This window comes from Pelodiscus sinensis, chromosome 18 (genome assembly GCF_049634645.1).
Source record: "Pelodiscus sinensis isolate JC-2024 chromosome 18, ASM4963464v1, whole genome shotgun sequence".
Taxonomy (NCBI): Eukaryota; Metazoa; Chordata; order Testudines; family Trionychidae; genus Pelodiscus; species Pelodiscus sinensis.
Window position 1 is genome coordinate 21715642 of NC_134728.1, and position 26713 is coordinate 21742354.

Here is a 26713-nt window from a genome sequence, read left to right on the forward strand (position 1 = left end):
TCAGCGCAGCAGCCATGTAAATTTAAATGAAGCGGCCATTATTTAAATCGCCGCTTCATTTTACTATGTCTGGTAGCCTAATCTACATGCCTCTGGCGACAGAGGCATGTAGTCTAGACGTACCCAAAGTTTAACATCTAATTCAATGACATTTCTCTGTCAGTAACACAATGTGTATGGAATGTCACACCCATTAATTCCAGAATTTCAGGAAATGTTCTAGACAGCAGTGGGCATAAATCTATTGATTTTAAGGTACATCAGAACACCAGTAAAACTGGTTTCACAGCAAAATCAGGGCTCCTAGACTGACTGGTGGTGCAGGCAAAAGAACTTCTCTGCTGCCTCCTGTGGCTGTCCATGCATACTAGTGATAGCATCTTAACTTGCTGTAGAAAGACAGACTATAGTTTGGATACTCTCAGAACTAAGTCCTTACAAAAAGCAGGGAGGCCCTAGACGTCTGGGTGTGGTGTCTGTAGGTAATGACGATGGGGAGGGCAAAGTAGCAATCCTGGAACGCAGGAGGAAAGAGGAAAATGGGAAAATCTTAGCAACCTGGAGAGGAACCAGTATCAGAGTGGTAGCCATGTTAGTCTGAATCTGCAAGAAAAACGAGAAGTCCTGTGGCACCTTATAGACTAACAGATTTTGTGGAGCATAAGCTTTCGTGGGCAAAGACCCACTTCATCAGATGCATGTAATGCAAATTCCAGCAGGAATTTCCACTACATACATCTGATGAAGTGGGTCTTTGCCCACGAAAGCTTATGCGCCAATAAATCTGTTAGTCTATAAGGTGCCACAGGACTTCTCATTGTTCTTAGAGAGGAACGAGTGGACATGAGTAAGGACCTGAAAAATTCATGCTCCTTTTTAGTCAATTTCACGATCATAAGATTTTTTTTTAACTATAAATGTCATGATTTCAGCTATTTAAATCTGAAAAGTCACAGAGTTATAATTAAAAGGAACCTAAGCCAAAAGAAAACTGTGTGTGCGCGTGCGCGTGTGCGCGCATGTGCAAGGTTATTTTAGGGGAATCGTGGTATTGCCACCCTTACTTCTGTGCTACCTTCTGAACTGTGCAGCCAAAGAACGGTGGCTACTAGACAGAAGCCTAAGTCTCAAGTAAGAGCTGCTGCCAGCAGTACTGCAAAAGGAAGGATGGCCTAGGATGGTATTTCTACCCTTGTTTCTGCATTGCTGCCTTCAGAGTTGGGCCCTTAGTCAGCAGCCTCTGCCTTCCAGCCATCCAGCTCTGAAGGAAGCACAAAAGAAAGGATGACAAAAAATAACTTTGTAACCCCACCACAAAACTCGACTTCCAGTTTGAGCAATGCTGGACTTCCCAGTGAAATCTATATAGAATAGGATCAAAGCTCACAAAAGACCAAATTTCATACAGGGAAGATCAAATTTCACAATTTTGGATGCATTTTTCATGGCTGTGAATTTGGGATGGTCCTAGATACAAGGAAGGGGAGATGGGGACTTGGTGCGTATACCAAGCTGCAGGGATTTCTGGGGGCGATGGGTATGAAGACGCAGGACTACAAAACCCTACCATGGGGGAAAGGGAGGAGGCATGCAGAGAACCTTGCATGGGCAAAACAATACAGGATTTTGGTATGGGACTGAGCATAGAGACCCACGTATGGGAGGAAAATACAGTCCATACAGAGCCCCTGCCATGGGGGAAGGATGTGGGCACACAAAAGCCCCCTAATAAAAGAGGGGGGTGAAAAGGAGTCAGTAGCATGGGGGGGCAAGGCAAGAGGACATGAGGTACTCAGAGCACCTTGGCAGAAGGAGTTATAGGGGACAGTCAGAATTCCTTGCCCAAGGGCAAGGGTGGATGGACTTAAATATAAATAATTAGCAAAATTTTGTTAATATTCATTTCAACTAAAACTAAGCCTGTTGATTAATCCGAATTAACTCTCACAATTAACTCAAATAAATTAATCAATTTTAAAAACTAACTGCGAATAATCAGTGCTACATAATAGAAAATATAATATAAAACAGTATACAGTGCTCACTTTATATTATTTATTACAAATATTTTCACTATAAAAGTGATAAACAAAAGAGTATTTTTCAATTCACCTCAATTCACAAATCCTGTAGTGCAATCTTTTTATCATGAAAGCATAACTTCCAAATGTAGATTCTTTTTGTTAGATAACCTCACTAAAAAACAATTTAAAACTTTAGTGCCTACAAGTCCAGCCAGTCCTATTTCTTGTACTTATGTAGCTGGATTGCAAGATATGTACATGCGAGATATGAAGGGACATACAAATGTCTAGCATACTTCACCAACATTCCAGAGGACAGGCTTCCATGCTGATGATGCTCATTAGAAATAATGCATTAATTGAATTTGTGACTGAATTGCTTGGGAGAGAACTGTAAATTTCCTGATCTGCTTTACCCACATTCGGTCATGTATTTCATATTATCACAGTCTCGGACGATGAACCAATACATGTTCATTGTAAGAACATTTTCACACATCATTTAACAAAACGGAACGAAGGTACAAATGTAAGATTATGTAAAAATAGTTACAGTACTTGCCCTAAAATTTAAGAATCTGAAGTTCCATCCAAAATCTGAGATGAGGGTGGAGCAAGCTTTTAGAAGTCTTGAAGAGCAACACTCTGCTGCAGCAACTACAGACCCCAAACAATCAAAAACCAAAATCAACCATCTGTTTGTGGCATCTGTCTCAGACGATGAAAATTAATGTATTGGTCTGTTTTGCTTTGGATTGTTATTGAGGAGAACCCACTATCAGCATGGACACGTGTCCATAGGAATAGTAGTTGAAGCAATGAAGGGACATCTGAATCCTCAGTACATCTGGCAGGTAAATATCTTGCAACACCAGCTATAACTGTGCTATACCAATGCCTATTCTCTCTTTCAGATAACATTGTAAACGAAAAGCAGGCTACATGATGTTTTTACAGGGCAAATGCTTCTAACCAAAAATAAATATATAGTGAGCACTATACATTTTGTATTCTTTGTTGTAACTGAAATCAATATACAGTAAAACTCCATTGGTCCGGCATCCAATGCTCCGGCATTCCTGATGTTTTGGCACCATCAGGAACCCAGAAGTGCTCTGGCTGCGGGACAATTGGAGCTGCTCTGCGCCTGGCTTCCCCGATTCAGCCACTGCTGAAACTGACCAGCAGCTGAATCGGGGAAGCCATAGGCAGAGCAGCTGGAGTTCTGCCGGGTTGGTCCCGTAGTGCTGCCCCTCGGGGCTGCGGGACCAACCCGGCAGCACCCCAGCTGCTCTGTCCCAGGTGTCCCCAAGAGCAGCTGGGGTTCTGCCGGGTTGGTCCCGTAGCACCACCCCGTGGTGCTGTGGGACCAACCTGGCAGCACCCCAGCTGCTCTGTCCCAGGCATCCCCAGGAGCAGCTAGGGTGCTGCTGGGTTGGTCTCACAGTGCCGAGGGGCTGCGCAACCGGACCAACTCGGCAGCACCCCAGCTGCTCTGCCCCAGGCATCCCCGATTGAGCCGCTGCCGAAACTGACCAGCAGCGGCTGAATCGGGGACACCTGGGGCAGAGCCGGACTATCGACCCCACCCCAGACCCCTCATAGCCTCCCTTTCAATAGTCCAGCATATCTGATAATCCAGCACCCCCTGGGTCCTAAAGGTGCCGGATTATCGGAAGTTTACTATATTTGAAAATGTAGAAAACATCCAAACTATTTAAATAAATGGCACTCAGTTTAATAATGTGATTAATCACAATTCATTTTTTAAATAATTTGATAGCCCTCCCAAAGCCTATAAACAAAAACACCACAAAAAACACAAAAACACACTGCACTATTTATAGCTTTATTATGAAAAAACCTAATAAAAAAAACTGAGGAGAATGTGTATACTGTACCCGGGTCCTTGGGCATCACAGGGCAATGGCTTGCGTTTCCTTGATTCATTGGTCAAGCTGTCCAAGGAATTTTCTCCTAATCCACTCATCTTGATTGAGAAACAGCCAACTGAGTGTACACCAGCAACTGAAGTGTTTAAAAAAAAAACCACAAACTGATTATCCTCTCTTTAAATAGTCTTTCAAACAATTAAAATAAACTTTATTACAATACTCTTTATCCACTGGATGGTGAGACTATCTAGATAAGCACTAAGTCATAATTTACAGCAACTTTGCACAATTTTAGTCACCCCAGTATATTTCTGGGACCAATATGTAACTACCAATTAGCACATACTGCTCTACACCCACTACTACTACATCCTCTCCCTACCAGCTGAGGGAGAAGTACTCCTCTCCCAGCCAACCACTTTTGTGTGTGGCAGCCCTGCACCCCTGGCTGGGTGGGGCTCGTTATACAGCTGTGGGGACATGTTGCTACCCAGTTTTGATGGAACCTTGTGCAGGACCCACAAGGAAATGCCCAAGTTCTCCATATGTTACTTAGTCTTGGATGTAAAGGGCTCTGCCCTCAAAGTCTGTAACTTACATACTCTACTTGCAAACTTTATCACCACCAAGGCGGCAGTTCTGTCATACAGAAGGGTGGAAAGAAGTTGTCAGAGGCTCAAACGGAGATCTCATAAGAGTTATTAAAAAAGTATTAAGGTCCCACAATGAAACAGGCACTTAACTGGTGGATGGAGCTCACTGACTTCTTTCAAGAACCTCACTGCCATGGAGTATGGAAAAAAAAACCAAACACTTTCCTATGGATGAAATGCCAAAAGTGCTACCAGAAGGACTCTTGATGATCTAAACGTAAGAGCAGAAGACTGAAGGTGTAACGGGTACTCCAAGATGTCCTGTAAACAGCAAGGGGGGTTTGTTCAAATGCCCCAAGCTGACCATCATTAGGTTGGGAATTGCTTCCATTAGGCTGATCTGGCTGCCATGGTAGATAGCTTCCTACAGCTAAGCAAGCCTTGCTGGACTTCCTCTGAACATTATTCCTCTCCTTTTCATCTAGCCACGAAACATCCACACTGCATAATAAGAATGAGCTTGGCATGATCCAGTTTCAGCTTGAGAATGACCTGCATGATTATCAGAATTGGGTGGAAAGGCATATAACAGTGCTGATTCCAGAAGCTCAGGTGGAAGGCACTGTTCAAGGAGCCTGGACTAGGGATGTTAAATTAAGGTTATTATAGTAATCAAGCAGTTGACAGAATTTTTATCGACTTCTTGATAGAGGTAGGCAGCGCAGTTCAGCCCCTGCTCACATCAGCTCAGGGACCAAATCCTGCTGTAGCTCTTAAAATTCAAAACACAGTAGGAGCCAGGAGGCAAGCTACCTGGATCCTACTTCCTTTTAAATTGCAAAGTTGCAGTGGGGTTTGGTCCCGAGGCAAACCAGGACTGAGCAGGGCTGCCTGCCCAGCTAATAGCAGCCCTGGCCAGGGGATGCTTTGCGGCAGCAGCCTCTGTCTGCAAAGGGTCCCAGTGGGAAGTGGAACCCCCCCCCCCCCCCGACAGAGGCTGCTTTGCTACAACAACCTCTTTCCAGAGAGGGTACCAGCAGGAAGTTGGGACCCCCCAGGGCAAGGGGCTGCTGACAGAACAGCCTCTCTTGCCCCTCCCCACTACCTCTGACAGAGGTGGGGGGACAGAAGACAGTGGTGGGGGGAACCATCTTTTAATCTGGCTCCCACTAGCACTGGCACCTGCTTCCCCACCTTTGCTGCCTCTGATATCGAGGCAGCAAGCAAGGGGGAGAATGCAAGTAGTCAAATAACAGACTACTCTCTTACATCTCTAGCCTGGACTGAGACCTCCTCAGTAGCAGAATAGCTGACATTTTTTGTTTTCTCTCATGACTAACAGGTTAATTGTCAGGATGCCCCAAACTTCAAAGATAAGCAAAGGATGCTAGGCTTCAGAGATGACTGAAGTCAGGGAGAAATTCCAGCTGAGGCTGTGGGTCCCAGGTAAGTGATAGGCAATGGGTGGGGGAACATTTTCCCCAATGTAAATCTTCCAGAGCATGACTGCCTCCTGATAAGCACATTGGTATATGCTCCACATAACATGATGGTAAAGTGAGTATGAGAAGTGCTGAGCCTGATAAGATTCTGAAAGGCCTGAGAGGTACCATAAATGGTAAAAAGCTCCAGGACATTATTATACACAGAAACCTCTCATTCTGACCACAGGCCTTGAACTTTCAGGAAGTCCCGATGGTCTCCCTCAACCTATTAATGAGGCACGGGTGCCTATAATCCTGGCTGGTGAAGGCCAATCACACATCTGAAGAGGATACAGGGCACTATCTGTGCATATGCAGCCATATGGCCTAGCAACCTCAGGCTGTGGTTGAAGATTAAGACTGCAGCTGATTTGTAAAAATATACTTGAACTCTGAGAATCCTATCATGGCCCAAGTGAACTCAATTCTTTGAATTGGAACTAATGTTGGACTTTCCACTGGTCAGAATGAAACAAACAATTGAGTAGGTTGTAAATGAGAAGATTTCCTCTCAGTGCCTGACACTCAGTAACCAAGCATCCAGATACAGGAAGACATGAATTCCATTCTCTCAAGTATACTGTTACTATAATCCTACAACTGCTAAAAACCAAAAGGCACAGAAGACAAGCCAAAAGGGAATTCAATGTACTGGTAGTCCTGGCCAGCGATGACAAATTTAATGAGAGGTGTTCCTAAAAAGGGATGTGAAAGGGATGGGGAAGAGGAACTATATGGCATAACCCATACTGATGGTACTTAGGGCCCAGCTATCCATAGTGATTGAGACTGAGCCTGTCCCTGAATTAGGGAATGGTGGAGAGCAGTTACCACTGAATTATTGTCCTGGACACAAGAGTGTCAAAATGGGAGAATTCTTTGAACAAATGGTGCAAATGGTATTGCTGTTGTGACTAGTGACTGCTATAGTGGCATCTCTTTATGGTCAGAGCATATATTCTCAAAGCATGCAAAATAGCATGGGAATAGGGTTGTAAAATCCTGTTTAATCAGTAAACTGGTTAAACGTAAAGAGACGAAGAAGTTACCTTATGCAGTAACGATGGCTCTTCAAGATGTGTCCCCCCTCTGGGTGCTCCACTCAGGTGCTGGTGCATCCTCATGCCAGCAATGGGAGATTTTTAGTCTACCAGTGCCTCCCCATGTGCAGCAGCCATCTTGCACTGTTTTTGTCCATTAGCTGTGTGCATGGCATGAGTCTCCCACCATTCCTTTTCTACTGGAAATCCTGTAACAGACTACAAAGTAGAGTGGAGGAAGGGAGGGTAGTGGAGCACCCACAGGGACACACATCTTGAAGAGCCATCATTACTGCACAAGATGAGTAATTTCTTCTCCTTCGAATGGTGCCCCTATGGGTATCCCACTCAGCTGAGTAAAAAACAGTACTCCCCATTGTGGAGGTGGGACTTTCAAGTCATCTACCAGCAGAGGCAAGGATGGCATTGCCCATGGGAGATGGTAGGTACTGGTCCTTTCACTAATGCGTAATTTTGTGCAAAAGTGTATGTGGAAGACCATAGCTACCCTGTAGATGTCGGCTAGCAGGACATTATGTTGAAAGGCCGTAGATGCAGCCAGTGCTTGGGTGGCACGCGCAGTTCAGATGGGGTCTGAGAATAATCTTATCGTTAGTTAAGAGTGTATATGGTGGGTCCACCATAAGGGCTGAGATTTCACTTACTCTTCATGCTGATGCTATTGTGACAAGGAAAGACACTTATGACCATGTGCTGCATTGAGGCTGTTGCTAAGTGTTCAAAGGGAGGTCTTTTTAAGGAGTTTAACACAAGATTCAAGTCCCAAGGTGGGACAAGTGAATGCATGTGGGATCGTGTTTTGATAGACTAGCTGGGAACCGCTTAGCGATGGCATGAGCAAACACTGAAATGTCGCTCACCAGCTTGTGGAAAATGGTGATGGCTCACAGATGGACTCTTATGGAATTGATGTCACTGAAGTCCATTAAGTATTCCACTACGGTACGTATTGGGAAGGTCTGTGGTTGTAGATTGCGTTCACTGCACCATTCCTGAAACCTCTTCCATTTGTTTTGATAGGAATACCTTGTGGAAGGGCATTGACTGCTGAGGATCTGTTTTACGCTCTGGGAGCAGGTAAGTTCATCATTCTGGAACCAAAGAGAAGCCCAGCGGTAAGCCTCAGATTCTGAGGGTTTGGGTGACGTTTGCCCACTGTGTTGAGTTAATGACTAAGGAGTGACGGGGAGTTGAATGGGTTTGGCAATTGACAGGTAATGGAGGTACGGAAACTAATGTTGTCTTGGCCAATATAGTGTTATTAGGATGACCTTTGTTCAGTCCTCTTGTGTCCTGCAGAGTACCCTGGATATCAGGGGAATCAGAGGGAATACGTATGGAAGAGGAGCTGTCCGTGGTATGGTGAATGTGTCCCCTGCAGAGCATTTGCCTGGATTCAGGGCCACACTATACTGGTACATGAGTTGACTTATAATGTAGTTGTCTAGATCTGTGGCAGACAGAATCCAACAACCAAACAGTTTGGCTGCGGATGAGAAAACAGAAAATCCATGTCCTTCGGTGGGACAAAATATCTTCTGTCAACTCTACGGTTGGTGGGTGAAATAGAGAACAGTGTTTGCCATTTGGCTTCTGAGAGCTCCAGGATGGCCTCATTTACTGGTAGTGCAATCTTAGAAGATGTGGAAGGCTGCAAAATTGTTAATAAGTTGTGATGGTTTTCCTGCATCTCTTGTAAGGGTATGTCTTGTGACTGCACTACCCTTTTGAATAACTCCTGAAATGGTTGCAGGTCATCTGCTGGAGAAGATGGCGATGGAAACACCACTTTGTCTGTGGAGACGAGGATTGCTTGAAAGGACACTAGCTGAGTCTGACTGAGGTATGTCATTGTCCTCCTCTGCTGAACCAATCTGAGTCATCACTGATGATGAGGATGGAGGGTGAAATGGAGAGTACTGAACCTTCTGTAGGGGAGATTTTGCTGAAGTGCATGTTAGAATAGTTGCAGAGGGGCCCAGGACTTATGGGAAGCCCATATGGGCAATAAGCCCTTCTTCTTGGTGTTACAGGTTCCGAGGGGGCTGCATTCTTGGCTTCTGGAGATTTAAGAGATTTCTGCCAGAGCAAGTTTGAGCTTCATCCCCTGGTCCCTTCCTAACCTTGTCAGTCATACTTTGACAATGTGGGCACTTCTGCACCACATGGCCATTGCCTAAGCACTTTATACACTATGTGTGCCCATCTAAGGTGGGCATTGAATCATTGAGTCGCAATTTTTTGAAAGCCAGGGGAGCCAGGAATAATGCTGCCTGGGATGAAGAACTTAGAGCGGGAAACAAAATGAGGGGAGGAAAACGGGGGATTAACTTTTTTGTTTTTTTAACAGTAACTGGCACACACTACTAACGGTATACTAAATAAACTACTAAACTATTTTTATCTTTTTTTTTCCCCAGCTGAGGAGAGCACTGCTGGAAACTGTTTTCTGCTGAGGATGGTAGAAAAGGAATTGAGGGTGACTCATGCTGCACGCGCAGCTAAGGGGGGAAAAACTGCGTGAGACAGTGCTGCACATGCGCAACACTGGAAAGCACTGCTAGGCTAAAAAGCTCAGATTGCTGGTGGCAGGATGCATCAAATAACTGAGCAGAGCCCCCACAGGGATACCGGAGTTGACAGTATGGGCCCTCATTGCTCTCAACGAGGGGCACTGAACAGTGATTGGACAGACCTGCGCCATCCAACATGCCAGAGAAAGAATGTTGGCAGTCAGAATTCCTAGACGAGGAAGAGGAGTCACTCCAAGACCTTGATTGATCCAGACTCATTTTATGGGACCTATTGATCATTACACCAGAGAAGGGTGAACACCACCTAGAGTCCAAGCACAGGATGGCATCACTTGCTGGATGTCCAAAGTCTGTCAGCTGCTGATCAGAGGGCTTTGGTGCCAAAAGTACCCTCAAGACCTGCTCCAATCCCAAGTCTCTTTCCACCTGAGTCCTGTTGGGGAAGGACTTTCACACAGAGCACCTCTCCTTAATGTGTCCCTAAGACACAAGAAGCACCTTGTGTAAGGACTGCTCTTGGGGATGGCTGCCATATCAATGGACAATGCTTGAATCCTGGTGAAGACACCACACAGGGCATCCAATACATACCAAACCTAAAGTATTACTGCTATGATATACTAGAAAGTTCTCAGAAAACAGAGCAGAAGTGTGATGTAATGACACCACACAGAGCTCTGACTCTAGCCAGGGGTAGGGAGAAGGAACTGAGGGGGATTAGTGTCATGCTACCATCATACATCCAAGGGAAGAGATATGGTCATAAGACATGAGTGCTACCCCCTGGGTACTGAAAAACAGAAGTTCTCTGGCTCTGGTGCATGCACACACCCACATGGAATGCACAGCTAAATCTACTCGAACTAAATCATAACTATAACTATATTTGAACTACATGCACTAAAGGTCTGAACTCTGGCTATCCAAAGCAAACACTACAGGCAACTTCAACTTTCACCACAGGCCATGAGAGGAGGGAGCCACCACATCCCTTTTATAACTTTGTTTGACAGCACTGGGGGCACACGTATCACCTAGTAGTGGAACTGCAGGTTAAAGTCTGACTCAAATGCACTGAGCACATGAACACCAGCAGTGGAATGCATATTTGCACAGTCACTTCAAAGAGAATTAGCATATATGATCAAACCAAATGTTTAATAGTTAATTTCTATCCACCAACAACAGGTTTCTGTGCATCCTTTGGGTATTCTCACATTTCTGCTCTGCAAAGGAAACTTTTAAATGGAAAGAGTCAGAGGGTGGAGGAGAGAAGCACTAAAATGGGGTGATTTAATGGAAACAGTACAGTGAAATCTTTGTGTCTCTTTCAAATTTTATCCTGCAACGTCAGACCTCTAATTCAATTATTTTATTCAAGTACCATTTAACAGGTCTTGAACTATTAAAGCCAATATTTCATGTTTTGTATTGCAACCAAAGTTGCTTTCATGGGATCCTACTTCTGGCTTCGAGGGCAAATAAAAACATCTACCTCAACATGTCAAGAGCTATTACTTTCTTTGGATTGGCTCTACTCTCTGGCATATTTCTCTTCCAGCAAAGGTCAAACCAAAGTCTGCTTAAAGAAGTGGTGTCATTTCACTAACTTTTGCAAAAGACAGTTTCAATCTCTGCAGTTTTGTGCGCCTCAGATTTCTCTGATTTAAAGCTTCTATGACTGAATCACTTCTGTAGCATAACGAAGTGTAGTCTCTTTTGAGTTCTCAGAGCATCATCATACACCGGCTAACAAAATACAATCAGTATAGTAGTTCATGACCACACAGTATGGTCTGGATAATACCATAGGAGAGGCAGCAGTGCCGGGTGAGGGGGGACAGGCAGCTCCGTGGGAGCCAGTATGCATGGGACCTGGCTTAAAAGCCAGCTCTCCATGCGCACCAGCTCCCATGGAGATGCCTCCCCTATGTGTAAATATGTAACCACTGACATTTTCGGCTGTTAAATGTTTACCTAAATAAATGCTTTTTAACATCCCTATAAGGACATGTCTTCACAACCCAAGGAAGTGAGCCTGCCAGCCTGTGTTGACAGACTCAGGGTAGTGGGGTTTGTGCTTGCACTCTAAAAAGAGACAATGCTTTAAAGTTATAGTTCACATACAACCCAGTTTCAGAATCTGAGCCGCCGCTTCATAGTGCCATCTAAACAGCTATTTTTAAAGCACTTGCATGAGCCCTGTTACAGTTGAAACTTCTGAGAGTTCTATTTAAGTACTACAGACCATAAGAACCAATGCGTTGTTCATTAATCTTATTTGTTTTGACTACGCTCTTCAAATACAGGAACCCTATGAATGAAAATTTACAATGACTTGAATGGATCCAAGCATTTCACCCCAAGTCTTTATTTGTTACTGAACTGAAAACTGCTTCCTTGTAATGCTGTTTCCTTTTCTTATCCTGCCCCAAACCAGTCAATCGTCAGCATTATGGCTCTACATCAAAGCAACAAGGAGGGCAAAAAATCTCTCAATCAATACCAGAATAGAAGTAAATTTCCCCACTGCCTTTCCAATGAGAGACTTTCAAAGAAAAGGAATAAAGGACATAAAACCAACAAAATCTAATGACACTTCCTGAGGAGAGATGTAAGAAGGATGGGAGAAGGGATAACTACAAAAAAACAACCACCACCACCACCAAAACTCAGAGCGGTAGCCTTGTTAATCTGTAACTTTAAAAATAAGTAATCCTGTGGCACCTTAGAGACTAATAAAAATATTCATAGTATTCTGAGCTTTCATGGGCAAAACACTCAAGCTCATCTGAAAATTTAAATATCCCAGGCTTTATTTGCATGTTCCCAGCCGGTCGCCATTTTGAAATTCCACTAACCCGAAGTAACACGCGGCAGTGAAATGGTTATTTGAAGTAAGTCCTTAGTTCGAAATAACTGTTACACCCCATTCCAGGAGGAGTAGCAGTTAATTCGAACTAAGGACTTAGTTCGAATTACCGTTTCACTGCCTCGTGTAGCGTGGGAAGGTACTTCGGGCTAGTGGAATTCAAAATGGCGACCAGACGGGAACATGCAAATAAAGCCTGGGATATTTAAATCCCGGGCTTCATTTGCAATTTCGAATGCCTACATTAGCCTCCCTAGTTCAAACTAGGGGGCTAGTGTAGACATACCCTTATGGACTAATTGGTTATAAAACTTCAAAATTGACAAACATAAGGTTTTTATAACCATGAAGGTAGGTAAAAAATTCAGAACTCAATGCTGTTTCTGCTCCAACAAGATCAGGACACAACTTGGATGAAACAATTGTATGAAATTCCAAGAATGGTGAACCAAGATGAATTACATATTCACCTCTTTCTTTCTCAAAGAAGTGAAGAAAGTTCTAAATCTGATAAGAGAGAGACATCAACCACATTCCGCTATTTGATACAAACAATAACCTCACTGAAAAAAAAATCCATCTTTGGTTACAGATCTGTTCTGTTTCAATGTGGCCAAAGTGTTCCAGGCTGAAGGACAGGATTGTAAACGACAGAAGATCTAGTCCACCAGAAATATGACACAGCAGAGCTCATTATTTACTACAATCAAAGATGACAGACCTAATTCAGAGCCAGAAAGGTTATCTCCAATTATTCTTTTTCCAGAATTTTCCAAATTAGAGGTAGGTGGGAAGAAAACTTTTGTCCTCCGTCTCAATGCTACAAGAAGAGGCGGTTACTCACTTTGACAATAACTGACGTTCTTTGAGACAAGCATCCCCGTGAGTGTTCCACATTAGGTTGATGTGCCGTCGCTGAACCACTGATCAGAGATTTTAGAGCAGTGTTCCTGGGGCCACATATTTGCATGTCTGCAGCCGTGCCCTCCTAGATGGCAGGCATCATGCTTGCGAGAGCCTTGCGCCACCCCGCTCCCGCCCCCCCCCCCCCCGTACCTTCTCTACCCCAGAATGATGCCAGTGAAGAAGCCAGAATTCTGAAGCAGAGGGGACAAAAAAGGGGGTTGTGGAGCACCCACAGGGATACTTGTCTCAAAAAACATGAGTGTACTGTAAAGAGGAATTTGGGGTGGGTATGTAGAGTGACCTGGTCTTTAAAAAAAGGTGGCGTATGGGGGATCCGCCCTCAAGGATGCGATCTCTCCCACCCAACTCGCCAAAGTTATGACTAAGAGAAAGATGGTCTTCGTGGATAAATGCACAAGAGAGGTGGTGGCCACTGGCTCTAAAGGTGGCCGAGTTAAAGTGTTCAGTACAAGATGGAGATCCCATAGTTGTGCTGGTGGGGTGATATATCAGGATAACGTGCTTGAAGGCCCTTCAAAAATCTCTTAGTGAGTGGATGAGTCATCTATCTTAAGGTGGAAAGAAGTAATGGCCGTGAGATACACTTTAATGGAACTTATTACAAGGCCTGCTTCTTTAAGATGCAGAAGACAATCCAGGTGACAGGTAAGGAGAATGTTGAGGGTATTACCTGGTAGTGTACGCATCACGAAGAGAAACTTCAATTTTTTAAGGTAAGTCTTATGGGTGCTCTGCACCCTGCTGTGTAGAAAGATTATTTGTACTTGTTGTGAACTAATCAGTTCTAGCTCAGAGAACCATCTAAGAGCCACACCTTCAGGTATAACGAGTTGCAGTTAGGATGGGTGGCGAGAAGTCCTGGGGGAAGAAGGAGATCCTGGCTGTGTGGGAAGTGGATCGGTGGCATGTGGGACATCCTCATTAGAAAAAGGAAATGATAGTCGATAGGCCATGATGAAGCTATGAGAATTAGATGTGCTTTGTCTCTCCTTGCCTTGTGGACTATCCTGTTCAGAGGTATGGAGGGAAACGCATATAGGAGGTGGGATGACCAACTGATGAGCAATAGTTTTACTGGTAGTTCAGTTTCTTGAACAGATTTTAAGTTACTGATGTCACCAATTAACAAATTTAGTGTATGAGCAGCACAAACGTGCATAGCAATGTGATCGTATTTTTCGTTGAGCATTGATAAGGATTTCAACCATTGCTTCAGCATTATCAGTGACAATGGCAACAAATTTTTCAATGCCTATTTCTGTCATTATTTCTTCCATACAGAATACCATATACTCAGCAGTATGGCGTTCAACGTCGGTTGCCACTGTCTTGTAAGACACTTGTTGGGGTGTTGATATAATAAAATTTATAACAGATTCATTTCTTATGCTGCTCCAAGCATCACACTGCAATGCAAAAGAAGAGGCTTCAGCAATTTTTGTTTTTATAAGAGCATCAACACGTTGATATTCAGCTTCCAAAAGTTTGTTAGAAAGCGTGTACCTGGATGGCATCTTGTAAGATGGTCTTAATTCTTGCATGAAAGTAATCCAATCTTCGTTTTCAACCAGTGAAAGAGGTGATCCCGATGAGAATATAGCTTGTGCAAAAAATTAATCCAAAACTTTGTTTTCAGTTTAATTCATAGAATCAAAGTACCGACTTACAGAGTGAGACACGTTGGCTGAACTAGATGTGGACGGTGGGGATATAAATCCTTGTCACATTTCTGATGTATTCAGTCTTGCAGTACTTACATTCATATAACACTTTGTCTTTAACTGTTTTATGAAGGAAATAATCCTACACATCACTTTTAGGCTTAGTTCTTCTTTTCATACTGATGAAAACACAATTACACCTTTCACAAAAGAGAATAAATGTGTTATTGCCTCTTTATATACTTTTTGTGAGGCTTCCAGAAAGTTCCGTAACAGTCAGAATTCCTGACTCATGGATGTTCTAGAGAGTTCTATAACATTCTGGAACGTTCTATAATGTTCTCAAACTATCTTGAATGATCAAGAAAGCTCTTCAACTTTTAGAACACCCTGAATGTTAAATACAATATATTATTTCAAGAGGAAATGAAAAATTAGAAAATTCTGAAAAATTCTCGGGAAATAATCTTTTGGAGAATATTCTCACCTCACAACACTAGGAATAGATGAGGGGCTCTCATGACCCTCCACCTGCTGCTCAAATTTACTTATTGGATTGCTGCGAGTTGGTAGAGGGAGGGCATTATTGTTGGTTTCTGCTTCTGCTGATGTTGGTCTTGTATTGAGTATAAGGAAGGTATCAAGGTCTAGAGTATGGCTGACACCAGTATTGTCTCCTTCTAGGTGCTAGGTTGTGGATCCCTAGAGAGCGAAGCATTGCTCTGGAATCCTTAATGGAATGCAGAATTTTGCTGGTATTTGCTGCAAACTGCTTCTGGCAGTCAAATGGAAGATCTTCTACCATAAATTGGATCTCTCTCAGAAAGGGAGTGGAGTTAAATCATGAAGCCCTTCTCACAGCTACTGCTGTTGCTGTAGATCATACAGCCGTATCAGCAGTATCTAACCCAGCCTGAAAGGTTGGTCTGGCAACCATGTGACCCTCCGATATCAGTGCTTTGAAATGCTGTCTTTCCCTCAGGAATGTCCACAATAAAGTCATTGTGTTTGGTGTAATTTCTCTAGCCATATTTACATAATAAAGCAACATAATTAGAAAAACGAAATTGTAAGGTGGGAGATATGTAAACTTTACATCCATATGAATCAAGTCTCTTGCTATCACAGTCCAATGAGGTAGGCCAGAATTGTTGCTGCTTGGTTTTCTGTTATGCAACTTCCACTATGAGAGAGTTAGGTAGTGGGTGAGTGAAAAGAAACTCAGCCCTTGGGCAAAACATAGTACTTCTTGTCTGCTCTCTTGGAGGTACAAGTGGTTGATGCCAGGGTTTGCCCACCATCTTTGCAGGTTCTGTTACTGCTGGATTAATTGGTAGTGCTATTTTAGAGAGTATTATTGAGCATAATATGTCCATTAATTCATGTTGGTTTTCGGTGACCTCCTAGAGGGGGATGTTTAAATTCAGCACCCACACGTTTAAAGAGGTCTTTAAAATGTGCAAGGTCATCTGAGATAGCTGAAGGTGGAGGCACAGCTGCTTCCTCTGCTGAAGAGGGTTCGTTTGACTCCAAGAGTACATCCGCAACTTGGTTGGGTGGGTCCTCTTGCTGTGCTTGCTTCGTAGGTGGGGAGCGTAGTGAAGGGAAATATTGCACTAGAAGTCGTTTCTGGCCATGGTGGTGTTTTTGGCGAGGTTGCCAGTTATTCAAATATTGCCAATGCAGATATGGCATAGGTGGAGGTACCCAGGGATTGCCATACCGTGGAGGCATGTTTGCATAATTAGAACATGACCTGGAAGCGTAAATAGACTATTCAGTGTGGGGGCTTTCTGGAGAGAACCCCACATAAAGGTAATCTTCAGATTCGGATGAAAACCTTTCTTGAGATAATGTCATCTGTGATGTTAACATAATGGGAGAATGATCAGGACCAAGAAATGGTGAATTTAATGGAAGAGACCAGTAAGTCTCTATGTTGTGTATATTGCTGAGCTGGCATTGACGGTGCCATAATAATAAGCACTGGTACTATTTAAGGCATCGTATTATGCCTTAGTGCTGAGCAGACTAGATGAACTAGGTGCCTCTGTGGTGGAGAAATTGGTGCAGGGTGACATGGTAGGCGCCGAACTCTCATGCTGTGTTGGCAAGGTTGATTCAGTCCTGGATATTGTTGCAGCTGATGAAGCAGGCAACTTACAGCCTGATGGTTCAGAGCAGGGTTTTAAGCATCCCGCTTTGCTAGCTGTGCTAGTCATAAGCACTTAGGCATGGTGTCGCTGCCCAACTCAGCACCGGCCGTACGGGAGACTGCCACTCTAGTGCCATCGTCTCCTGAGGCAAGAATGAAGCTCGCTATTTGCCTCCACATTGTTTCTGCTCCTTGGGCTGCTGACCCAGGTCTGAGGCAGGTCTGAGAGATTTTTCAAGCAGAATTAACTTGAGATGAACATTTGTCCCATCATACCTGCGATTTCAGTTTTGCACAATGTGGGCATTTTTGACAAGCACGTGCTTGTACAAAGCAATGGACGCATTGTGCATCCCTGTCTGAGACAGGGATAGAATCTTGGCAGGTAGAGCAGCATTTAAAACACAGTGAGCCGGGCATGGTGCTGAACATCTAACTGCAGGGAGGGGACAAACTGGGAGAAAAAACTATTGTATTCTAGGTGTGTTTTTTTTAAACCCTAAACTAAGCTACCAACAAAACCAAGAGTGATGTCATGCTATGGGTCTACTACAGACCACCTACCCAGGTAGAAGAGGTGGATGACGCTTTTTTTAAACAACTAACAAAATCATCCTAAGCGCAGGATTTGGTGGTGATGGGGGACTTCAACTATCCAGACATCTGATGGGAAACTAACACAGAAGGGCACAGACTATCCAATAAGATCTTGGACTGCATCAGACACAACTTTTTATTTCAGAAAGTTGAAAAAGCTACTGGGGGAAGCTATTCTAGATTTGATCTCAACAAATAGGGAAAAGGTGGTTGAGAATTTGAAAGTGGAAGGCAGGTTGGGTGAAAGTGATCATGAAATCACAGAGTTCATGATTCTAAGGAATGGTAGAAGGGAGAAAAGCAAAATAGAGACAATGGATATCAGGAAGACAGATTTTAGTAAACTAGGAGAGCTGGTAGGTAAGGTCCCATAGGAAGAAAGACTAAAGGGAAAAATAACTGAAGAGAGCAGGTAGTTTTTCAAAGGACATTATTAAGGGCCAAAAAGCAAATTATTCCGCTGTGTAGGGAAGATAGAAAGTATGGCAAAAGACCACTTCGGCTTAACCGGAAGATCTTGCATGATATAAAAAGGAGTCATATAAGAAGTGGAAACTAGGATAAATTACAAATGATGAATATAAGCGAATAAGAAGGTATGCAAGGGCAAGATTAGAAAGGCAAAGGCACAAAACAAGCTCAAACTAGCTAGAGACAGAAAGGGTAACAAAAAGACTTTCCATAAATATATTAGAAAGTGGAAGACCAAGGACAGGGTAGGCCTATTGCTCAGTGAGGAGGGCGAAACAGTAACCGGAAATTTGGAAATGGCAAAGGTGCTTAATGACTTCTTTGTTTCAATAAGTCTGAGAAAGAATGTTGGGCATTACTTCATTTGATAGGATAATGAGTGTTGTGGATAAGCGAGAAATAGTTTGGAAAGGAGAAGACCGAGAGGAGACATGATAGAGGTTTTCAGGTATCTAAAAGGATGTCACAAGGAGGAGGGAGAAAAAATGTTCTCCTTGGCCTCTGAGAATAGGACAAGAAGCAATGGTCTTAAATTGCAGCAAGGGAGGTTTAGTCTGGACATTAGGAAAAACTTCCTGTCAGGGTGGTTAAACATTGGAATAAATTGCCCAGGGAGGTTGTGGAATCTCCATCTCTGGAGATATTTAAGAGCAGTTTAGGTAAACATCTATCAGGGATGGTCTGATGGTACTGGGTCTTGCTGTGAGGACAGGGAACTGGACTCAATGACCTCTCAAGGTCCCTTCCAGTTCTAGTGATAGAAATGTAGACGAGGAAGTGGGTCTCGCCCACGAAAGCTCATCACCTAATGAACCATCTTGTTAGTCTTTTAAGTGCTACATAGTCCTGTTTTTTCCTTCCAGTTCTAGTGTTCTATGATTCTAACAGATCAACTAGGGAGAAAAAACTTGGTTTTAAAGGAGATTAGTATCTAAACATGAACAAGATGGGGAGCGCTGCTGATCTTTTCCGGATGGAGGTGATAGAGAAGGAACTGAAGGGTGCGGGGTTCACGCATGCTCAATGCCTGCCACCTAGGTGTGCACGGCTGCAGACGTGCACATGCGTGGCCCCAGGGACACTGCTCTAATAACTCTGTTCGATGGCTCAGTGGTCCCTATTGTGGAGCAACCACAGGGACATCTCTCGAAGAAGAACATTTATGCTCCAAATTCAGATTCAAAACAGTTTGTAGCTACCTATTTGACATACCAAACTCCAATGTTTAACAACTGTGGAAAAGCAAACATGAGATATCTCATTCTTTCAACCAGATGTTGGTTTATGATACATTTTAAAAATATAATACATTTAAAACAGTGATTACTTATATGTGCCCAAGAAAAACAAATGAGTTGTCCAATTGCCACTAGATGGCAGAATATCATAAAGCACCTGCATGAGTAGCATATACATCAGCTAAGCAGCACAGAATCAAAGAACGTGCTAGGAAGCTATTTCTGTTCATCTGAATTAAATAGTTTTAAATTTTTAAAAGTGCTTTATAAAAAACAGTATGATCACATAAAAAAATCTACAGTTAGCATTCTCTCAAGGTCACACTTCATAGTCACAAGGTTCTAGATCTACAGAACTATGAAAGAATTAAGTGTCATTCTGCAGGTGACACAGACACAGAGTAAGATTGGTGCTGTTTTCACAGTAATTGCATTCCAAGGCAGAGGCATGCTGCTGCAGTGCTAGAAGCAACTATGGAAAGAGAGAGGAAGTTCTTAAAATAAGATGAAAGGTTGAGGATAGCTCAGGAAGGATGTGGGTACAGCAAACATGTCAGAATCATAGTGCGCGTTTCTTAAACAAGCTCACGAAACAGATTGAAATATTTTAAATTGCTGAACGTAGCCTGGTTACAAAATTTTAAATTTCGTAGTGATACAATTTGACAGTCGAAGGATTGAATTTAGCATTTCATTATTACTCAAAGTAGCATATAGGACAGGGGAGGGCAAAAGGGCCTCCGCAGGCCAGATCCAGCTGGTTGAGGCCCTACTGCTCCCCCACCCCCAGGCAGATCAGGGGAGCGTCCAGACTAGCGCGCTGAGCGGACAAACAGCTGATCAGCTGTTTGTCGGCTCAGCGCGGCAGCCATGTAAATTTAAAACAACAAATCTACATGGCTCCGTCGACAGAGCCATGTAGGTTAGACGTACCCCATGGGTTCTGCTGCCCCCAGACCAGTCAGGGTGTATGAGTGGGGAAACACCAAAGTCTTCTGACCCCACCCCTTCCATCTGCAGCCTCACCCCTTCTGGGGTGGCCCAGGGCGACTTCAAAAATTTCTGCAAGTGGCCCCCGGTTAAAAATTATTGCCACCCCGATATAGGAAGTTCTCTGAAAAACCTAAAAAGGAAAGGATTAGAGAACATAACACTATTTCTATTCAGGCAGTGTTAAAAAGGAGCATTTTTTTCCTTAAATACTTGGGGGGAGGGGAGAGGAAAAAAAGCAGAATTTGTGCAAACAGAGTTCCCCAACTCCCTATTATAATATATCTAATCACTTATTTGGGATCCATAAAGCTTGTGGTAATTTTTCCATATTTAAAACCAACATCCCCGGAATATGATTTTTTCCTTCCCCTACCAATACAAGTTGAACCTCTCTAATCCAGTACACCCTGGTGCAGCAACATCCATGGTGCAGCATTTTATTAGCCAGATGTTCACTTATCATGGCTAAGTTCTTCACGGTCCCATAAAGTTTGTTTACAGCCACTAAAACTGGCTCTCAGCATTGTATGCTGTTATTTAGCTCTAATTTACCCCAAATGTCTTCTAAGCCCAGTAAGCAGTGGACGTGTTGTTAATGCTACTAAACAATATTGACCTCCCATGGTAGGGCAAATTCTCTGGTTCAGCACTGGCCAGTTCTGAAGGTGCCAGACTAAAGAACTTCAACCTCTATTAGCATCACACTTAAGGCAGCTTGGGAAAACATGTAATGCCTAAGAAAGCTCTGCAGCTTCGTAACCAAGCAAGCCTGCTGAGGCTGCTTTCTGCTCTGTAAGGATGTACCATACAAACTCTTAATAGCTGCCCTGTACTAGTCTTCAAAGTATAAGAGACTTCAGCAAAAGTGCCAATTATTCAACAAGTTATGAATGCAAAAATCATTAAATTAAAAAACATAGCAGTAATGATGTTTACCCACCAAATATGAAGATGTAATTACAACAGGGTTTGGGCGGTTTTTCTGTTTTGTTTTGTTTTTATTAAAGAAAAACATAAAACACTCCACACAGACCCCTGGAAATTCATTTGCTGAAGAGCAGCACTACTTGGAAAAGTGAATCTGAAAAAATGGCAGTGAATTCCAATTGTGTGTATTTTGATACAAGTCAAAATTTCCTCCGTTTACCAATAAAATAAAGTTTGCAATGGCCAGCCAGTCCTGTAAACTCAACCTATGAGCTAAAATGAGAGAGCTTCTTTCTGGCACATGCTTGAGTAGTGCTAACCATTCTTTCCTCAACTGCACTTGCACAACTTCATTGCCTTCAGAGGGACATTTTTCAGAGAACCACACACTTTGAACATTCTTTTGGCTCACTGTTTTTAGTAATATATTTAATGAAAGGTTTCTTAAATCTAAGACATACAAGATAATTTTCCCTAACTTGGTGCATAGTACATTTACTATACAATTAAAAGAACCTCCTCCACCCCCTAGTATGACTACACAAAAATTAAAAGGTTGCAACATGGTATTTTTCAACTAGCAGGAGTTCAAAAGTGATGAGCTTGATAGTTTCAGCTTTATTTACTCATTTTATAATCATGCAACTGACAATAGCTACATTAAAAAGACACCCTTAAAACATTTTAAAACCAAAGAATTGTAAATGGCTTTATGTAGGTTTAAACGTGTGAAGGAAAGTGGTTATTTGTACACACACAATTGCCACTTTAATATTAATTTTAAAATTTTAATCCATCTATAAACATTTCATTAGAAATATGGATTTGTAGTGTTATAGTAAGTAGACTGTTCAGACATTTAACAAATTTGGAGTAAAGAAGGTACAACAAGGCTGTAGTGCCTTCTTCAATACCATTTCTGTTATGGCCAATCACGAAGAATCAAATGGACAATTTTCACCCAGTCTCTAGAGGGAGCATCTTATTTTTAATTTTAGATTAAAAAATATTAAACTCGCCTCTTTAAAAAGCTATGATAATTCAGACTAGCTCATTAAGATCTACATTGTAAGATTTCAGTTTAAGAACCTCTCCCCCCACTCCCTCTCTGTCTCTCTCTTCCCCCTCCCAAAGCAGGGGGGGGACACTACAGCCTGCAGGTTGAATCTGGCCCTTGTGATCCCAAAATGGAGTGAGCTCACTGGTTTGCCATGTGTACTGTAGCTCCCAGAAGCAGAGGCAATTTCCCCTTTTGGCTCCTATGCTGCCCTTGCCCCAAGCATTGCCCCCGCAGCTCCAATTGGATGGGTACTACGGCCAATGAGTGCTACAGTGGCAGCACCTGTGGGCAGAGGGGCAGCACACAAAGCCCCGTGGCCATGTCTCCTCACAGGAGCTGGCCAGATGGGGGACATGATACTAATTCTAGCAGCTTCTTGAGGAGGTTAAGTGCCCTGTACCGCAAATGCCTGCCCTAGCCCTGATCCTCCTCCTGCTCTCTAAGCCTTTCAGTCCCAGCCCAGAGCACACTCCTGAACCCCAAACTCCACATCCCTGGCCCCTCCCATGACCCTCATCTCCAGCCACCACCCTCATTCTCTCTAAACACACACATACACACACACACCCTCTTCTCCTACCCCTGCAACTCTTTGTCCCAGCCTGGAGTCCACTCCCATACCCTAAACTCCTAATTTCTGTCCACACTCTCAGCAGCCACTTTTACAACCCAACCTCAGTTATAAACATTCATGGCTCTCTATACAAATTTCTATATCCTGATATGGTCTGCGGGCGAAAACTTTTTCCCACCTCTGTTCTACAGAAAACTGGACTTGGAACAAACACTTTCTGGCAGCTGTCAAGTGGTAAAGCTTTGTGAATACAATTTTATGGTCCTTGTTTACGCTTCAATTTCATAGTTTTAAATGAGGTGAGAAGAAGGAATAGCTTTTCAAGCTGTATATAGCCAGGATTTGAAAGTAGCCACTTACTTGTCCTTAGCACATACTCAAGCAGAGAATACTTTTCAGTTGACCAGCAGGATCAGTAATCATTGTAAATCAACTTCTGGAAAAGAAAATTTATTTTAAAAAATTGCTTTATTTTATAATTAATATTGAAGCTAAATATGAAGTGTTTAAAAGCATATAAAGCAACCTTTTACTTATTCTAATCTGGAGATTTCCCATTTAACCCTGCTTCACAGCTGTTATCTTTTACTGTAATTGTTGAACAAGATCACATTATTTGAACATTTAATTTTGCAATTCCAAACTATGCTCCATCTCTCATAGCATATTAACAATAGTACATTATGCTTTTTATCCTCAAATTTTTTTAAAGAGAAAAGTAAGATGCCATCTGTGATGATCTCTTCATAACTCCATAGTTTTTTTACTCTACCACTTACTATATTCACAAAGTAACTAACAAACCCATGTTACAATTGTTTACAGCTGCAATTTTAAAAATTTATTCAGTTTTCATACACAGGAAGTTCTAGTTACTTGTGTAATTTGTAATTTTCAAGTTCAGCCTTTTGAACTATCAGCATACAAAAGTAGTCTTAAATTCCTTTTAAAGTTGAAACATTTTCATTTCCTTTTATAATTGCTACAGCCAGTTTTTTAGTTTTAATTCTCCTTCAAAACATACATCCAAGATCAAGCATGACAAGTTTTAGCTTAAAATGATAATTTTGTAAGGTTATGAGAAGCATGTAAAAACTGAGTGCACAGATACATCTTCCCTGTACATGTACACACTGCCTTATGTATCAAGCAAGAGAAATAAACTAGTCCCAAAGCAGAAGAAAAAGTGTACATTATCAAGTTCCTATTGCCTAGTTCAGTGTTTCTCAACCTTTTTTTATAAAGTACCTCTTTCTCCAAAAAAAAAATAAAATAAAATAAGTACCCCTAGTATCTACAATTTTCAGACACATGCAATTTTTTCTATCATTGCAACACATTTGTTTAAACAACTTAATTGTAACTGGGAGGGCGATGAAAATTTTTATGTAAAAAGTATAAAAATAATAATGCACTGTAAAACTTAAAACAAAAACTCAGTTTTCTCCAAATTTCAGTTGTGCTGACGTACCCCCCCCCCCCCACAGACTTCTCTCGAGTATCCCTAAGGGTATTCCTACTACTGGTTGAGAAACACTGGCCTAGTTTTCCTGTGAAGTTCTGAGAATAAATAACCCATTTTGTGATGCATATTGTACAAGGAATGATTAAGTTACTAATTAGTGAGCATTTCTGGATCTCTATTAAGAATTACAGTAACTTAAGGAAAAGTTTCAAACAACAGCTGCATGATTGAATTGATTTATTGAAAACTGCTTAAAGCACTATGTAAAGCAGAGGCTGTTCAAGATAATTAGAAAAATAAATTGCTCTTGGGAAATATTTATGAGGTATTCAAATGTAAAAGCACACACTATAGCCCTATCCAAAATCAAGTTTCAAAATTGATACTTCTACCCAGACTACTTAGTAGATAATCACTAGTAGTCAGGTGAAGAGCTTTATCCAAGCAGATCATTTCTTAAATTCAACTGAAGCCTTTCATATCAACTGGTTGTGTATGCAGTCATCTGGTGTTTTAACCACTCCTTTGACAATACTGACTGCTGCTTTATTCATATGAACAGACTCACCAATTAGAGGGGTGATTGACAATGTGGTCACATAAGAATAAGCATCACGAGTAAATTGTCTCCTAATTAAATACCTTTGTAATTCTGCTTTATGCTAAATCAACCTTCACTAATCACAGAAACTAGGAGACAGACAAAAATGGGGTAAAATAATTCACAATACTGCTAAGCAAGATGCTCGATCAAAAACATTTAATTACATTTGGCTGTTACAGAAAACGAAGCCCTTCAGATGGGGCATCTCAGTAAATACTCCAATCAGCCTTATCCCTTGACTATACGCAGTCTTCAACAGCATATTACCCCCAAATGTTCTACAGAGACCACATACAGAAGTCTCTTCTTGAAAGACCCTATAAAGAAAAAGTACAATTTACCTGCATTAATGATTTTATAGATTAATATAAAAATTTAGATTTTTAAGGCAAATTTTTATTTTGTAAAGTGATTGTGAGGTTGCCATAGTCATTAATCTCAAATCATTTTGGAAAACCTGTTGGAACTAAACACTAGCCAGCAGGGTCCATGCTTTTTCAGAGGAATCTTGCAGTAATTGATGTTCTTATGTATGGATACAGTTTGACTAATCCGCAACAGAAACCCCGGTGAACATCTAAACAACCCACATGGACTGGACAGGATAGACTGAGGGTAATTTACAGAAGAAATCTTATGAAAAACATTTTTATAACTTTTTAAGATCTCAAAAGTGAACTGTTTAGAAATGTTCAACTGCTCAGTCACATTAAGACAACTTAAGTATTAAATGTGTTGTATATATTCATTTTCTATTTAACTATTGCAATCTCTGTTATGAGATTGAAGATGTATTAAAATACAGATCCAAACCATGAAAAAAGCTTGAAAACACATTGCTTACAATTAACTCTAGATAATTTTAGATTAAATTTGAGGCTTTGGTGACTTTTGTTCATAAATGGTGTTCAGGCGATAACCCCTTATCTAAAACAAGTTAAAAGCTTAAGAGCACAGATACTTAAATTAACCAATTTTCAATGACTGTTTAACCATTCCCAATTTCAGCATATTCACAACATTACTGATATGGGCCATTCAAGAACGAATATACAGATTTAGCAACATTCATGCTTCACTAGTTATAGTTTAAAATAATTCAATAGATGACTGTATTTCTGTGACTATGCCCCATCCAGTCTGTCACCATTGATCACCAGGAAGAAATAGGTGGTTGATAGGTGGACTGAAAGAGGAAAACAGTCACATAATCCAAAGATTGATTTAAGTTGACTTCCAGGCTGCTGTGTTGCAAGTCTGAGTATAAAAAAAGACATAGATTTTGATAAAAGTGTTGTCCTTTCTTGGTGGGAAAGCAGGTTTATAAATCCTGTTTTAGGCAGAGGGTTTATTCTATGGAACATCTAATCCATTGATCACAGAAAAGAACAAGAAACCATACCAGAGGAAAAAAATAACCCATATATATCAAATTATTGGGCACAGCAACTTTGGTGGTATGCTTGAGGTTAAGTGACTGGTTTCGGTTGTAATACCACTCTGCCTTTCAATTCTGAGCAAGGAGACTATATGTTAGAATGTGAACACATAACCAGTCTAAAAGAGAAAATGAAATAT

General features: G+C 41.9%; 1 protein-coding gene across 9 annotated transcripts in view; it reads right to left on the bottom strand.

Annotated features, from left to right (window-relative positions):
* NCOA3 (nuclear receptor coactivator 3) overlaps positions 1-26713 on the bottom strand; it is a 182331-nt gene that overhangs the window by 46338 nt on the left and 109280 nt on the right. For all 9 annotated transcript variants that reach the window (XM_075901559.1, XM_075901554.1, XM_075901553.1 and 6 more), the window contains 2 exons: positions 23427-23502; positions 3926-4052 (listed from right to left, as the gene is read on the bottom strand). In XM_075901559.1, the coding sequence (XP_075757674.1) occupies positions 3926-4014 (89 nt within the window). In that variant the 5' untranslated portion in view covers positions 4015-4052; positions 23427-23502. The remainder of the gene's footprint in view (positions 1-3925; positions 4053-23426; positions 23503-26713) is intronic.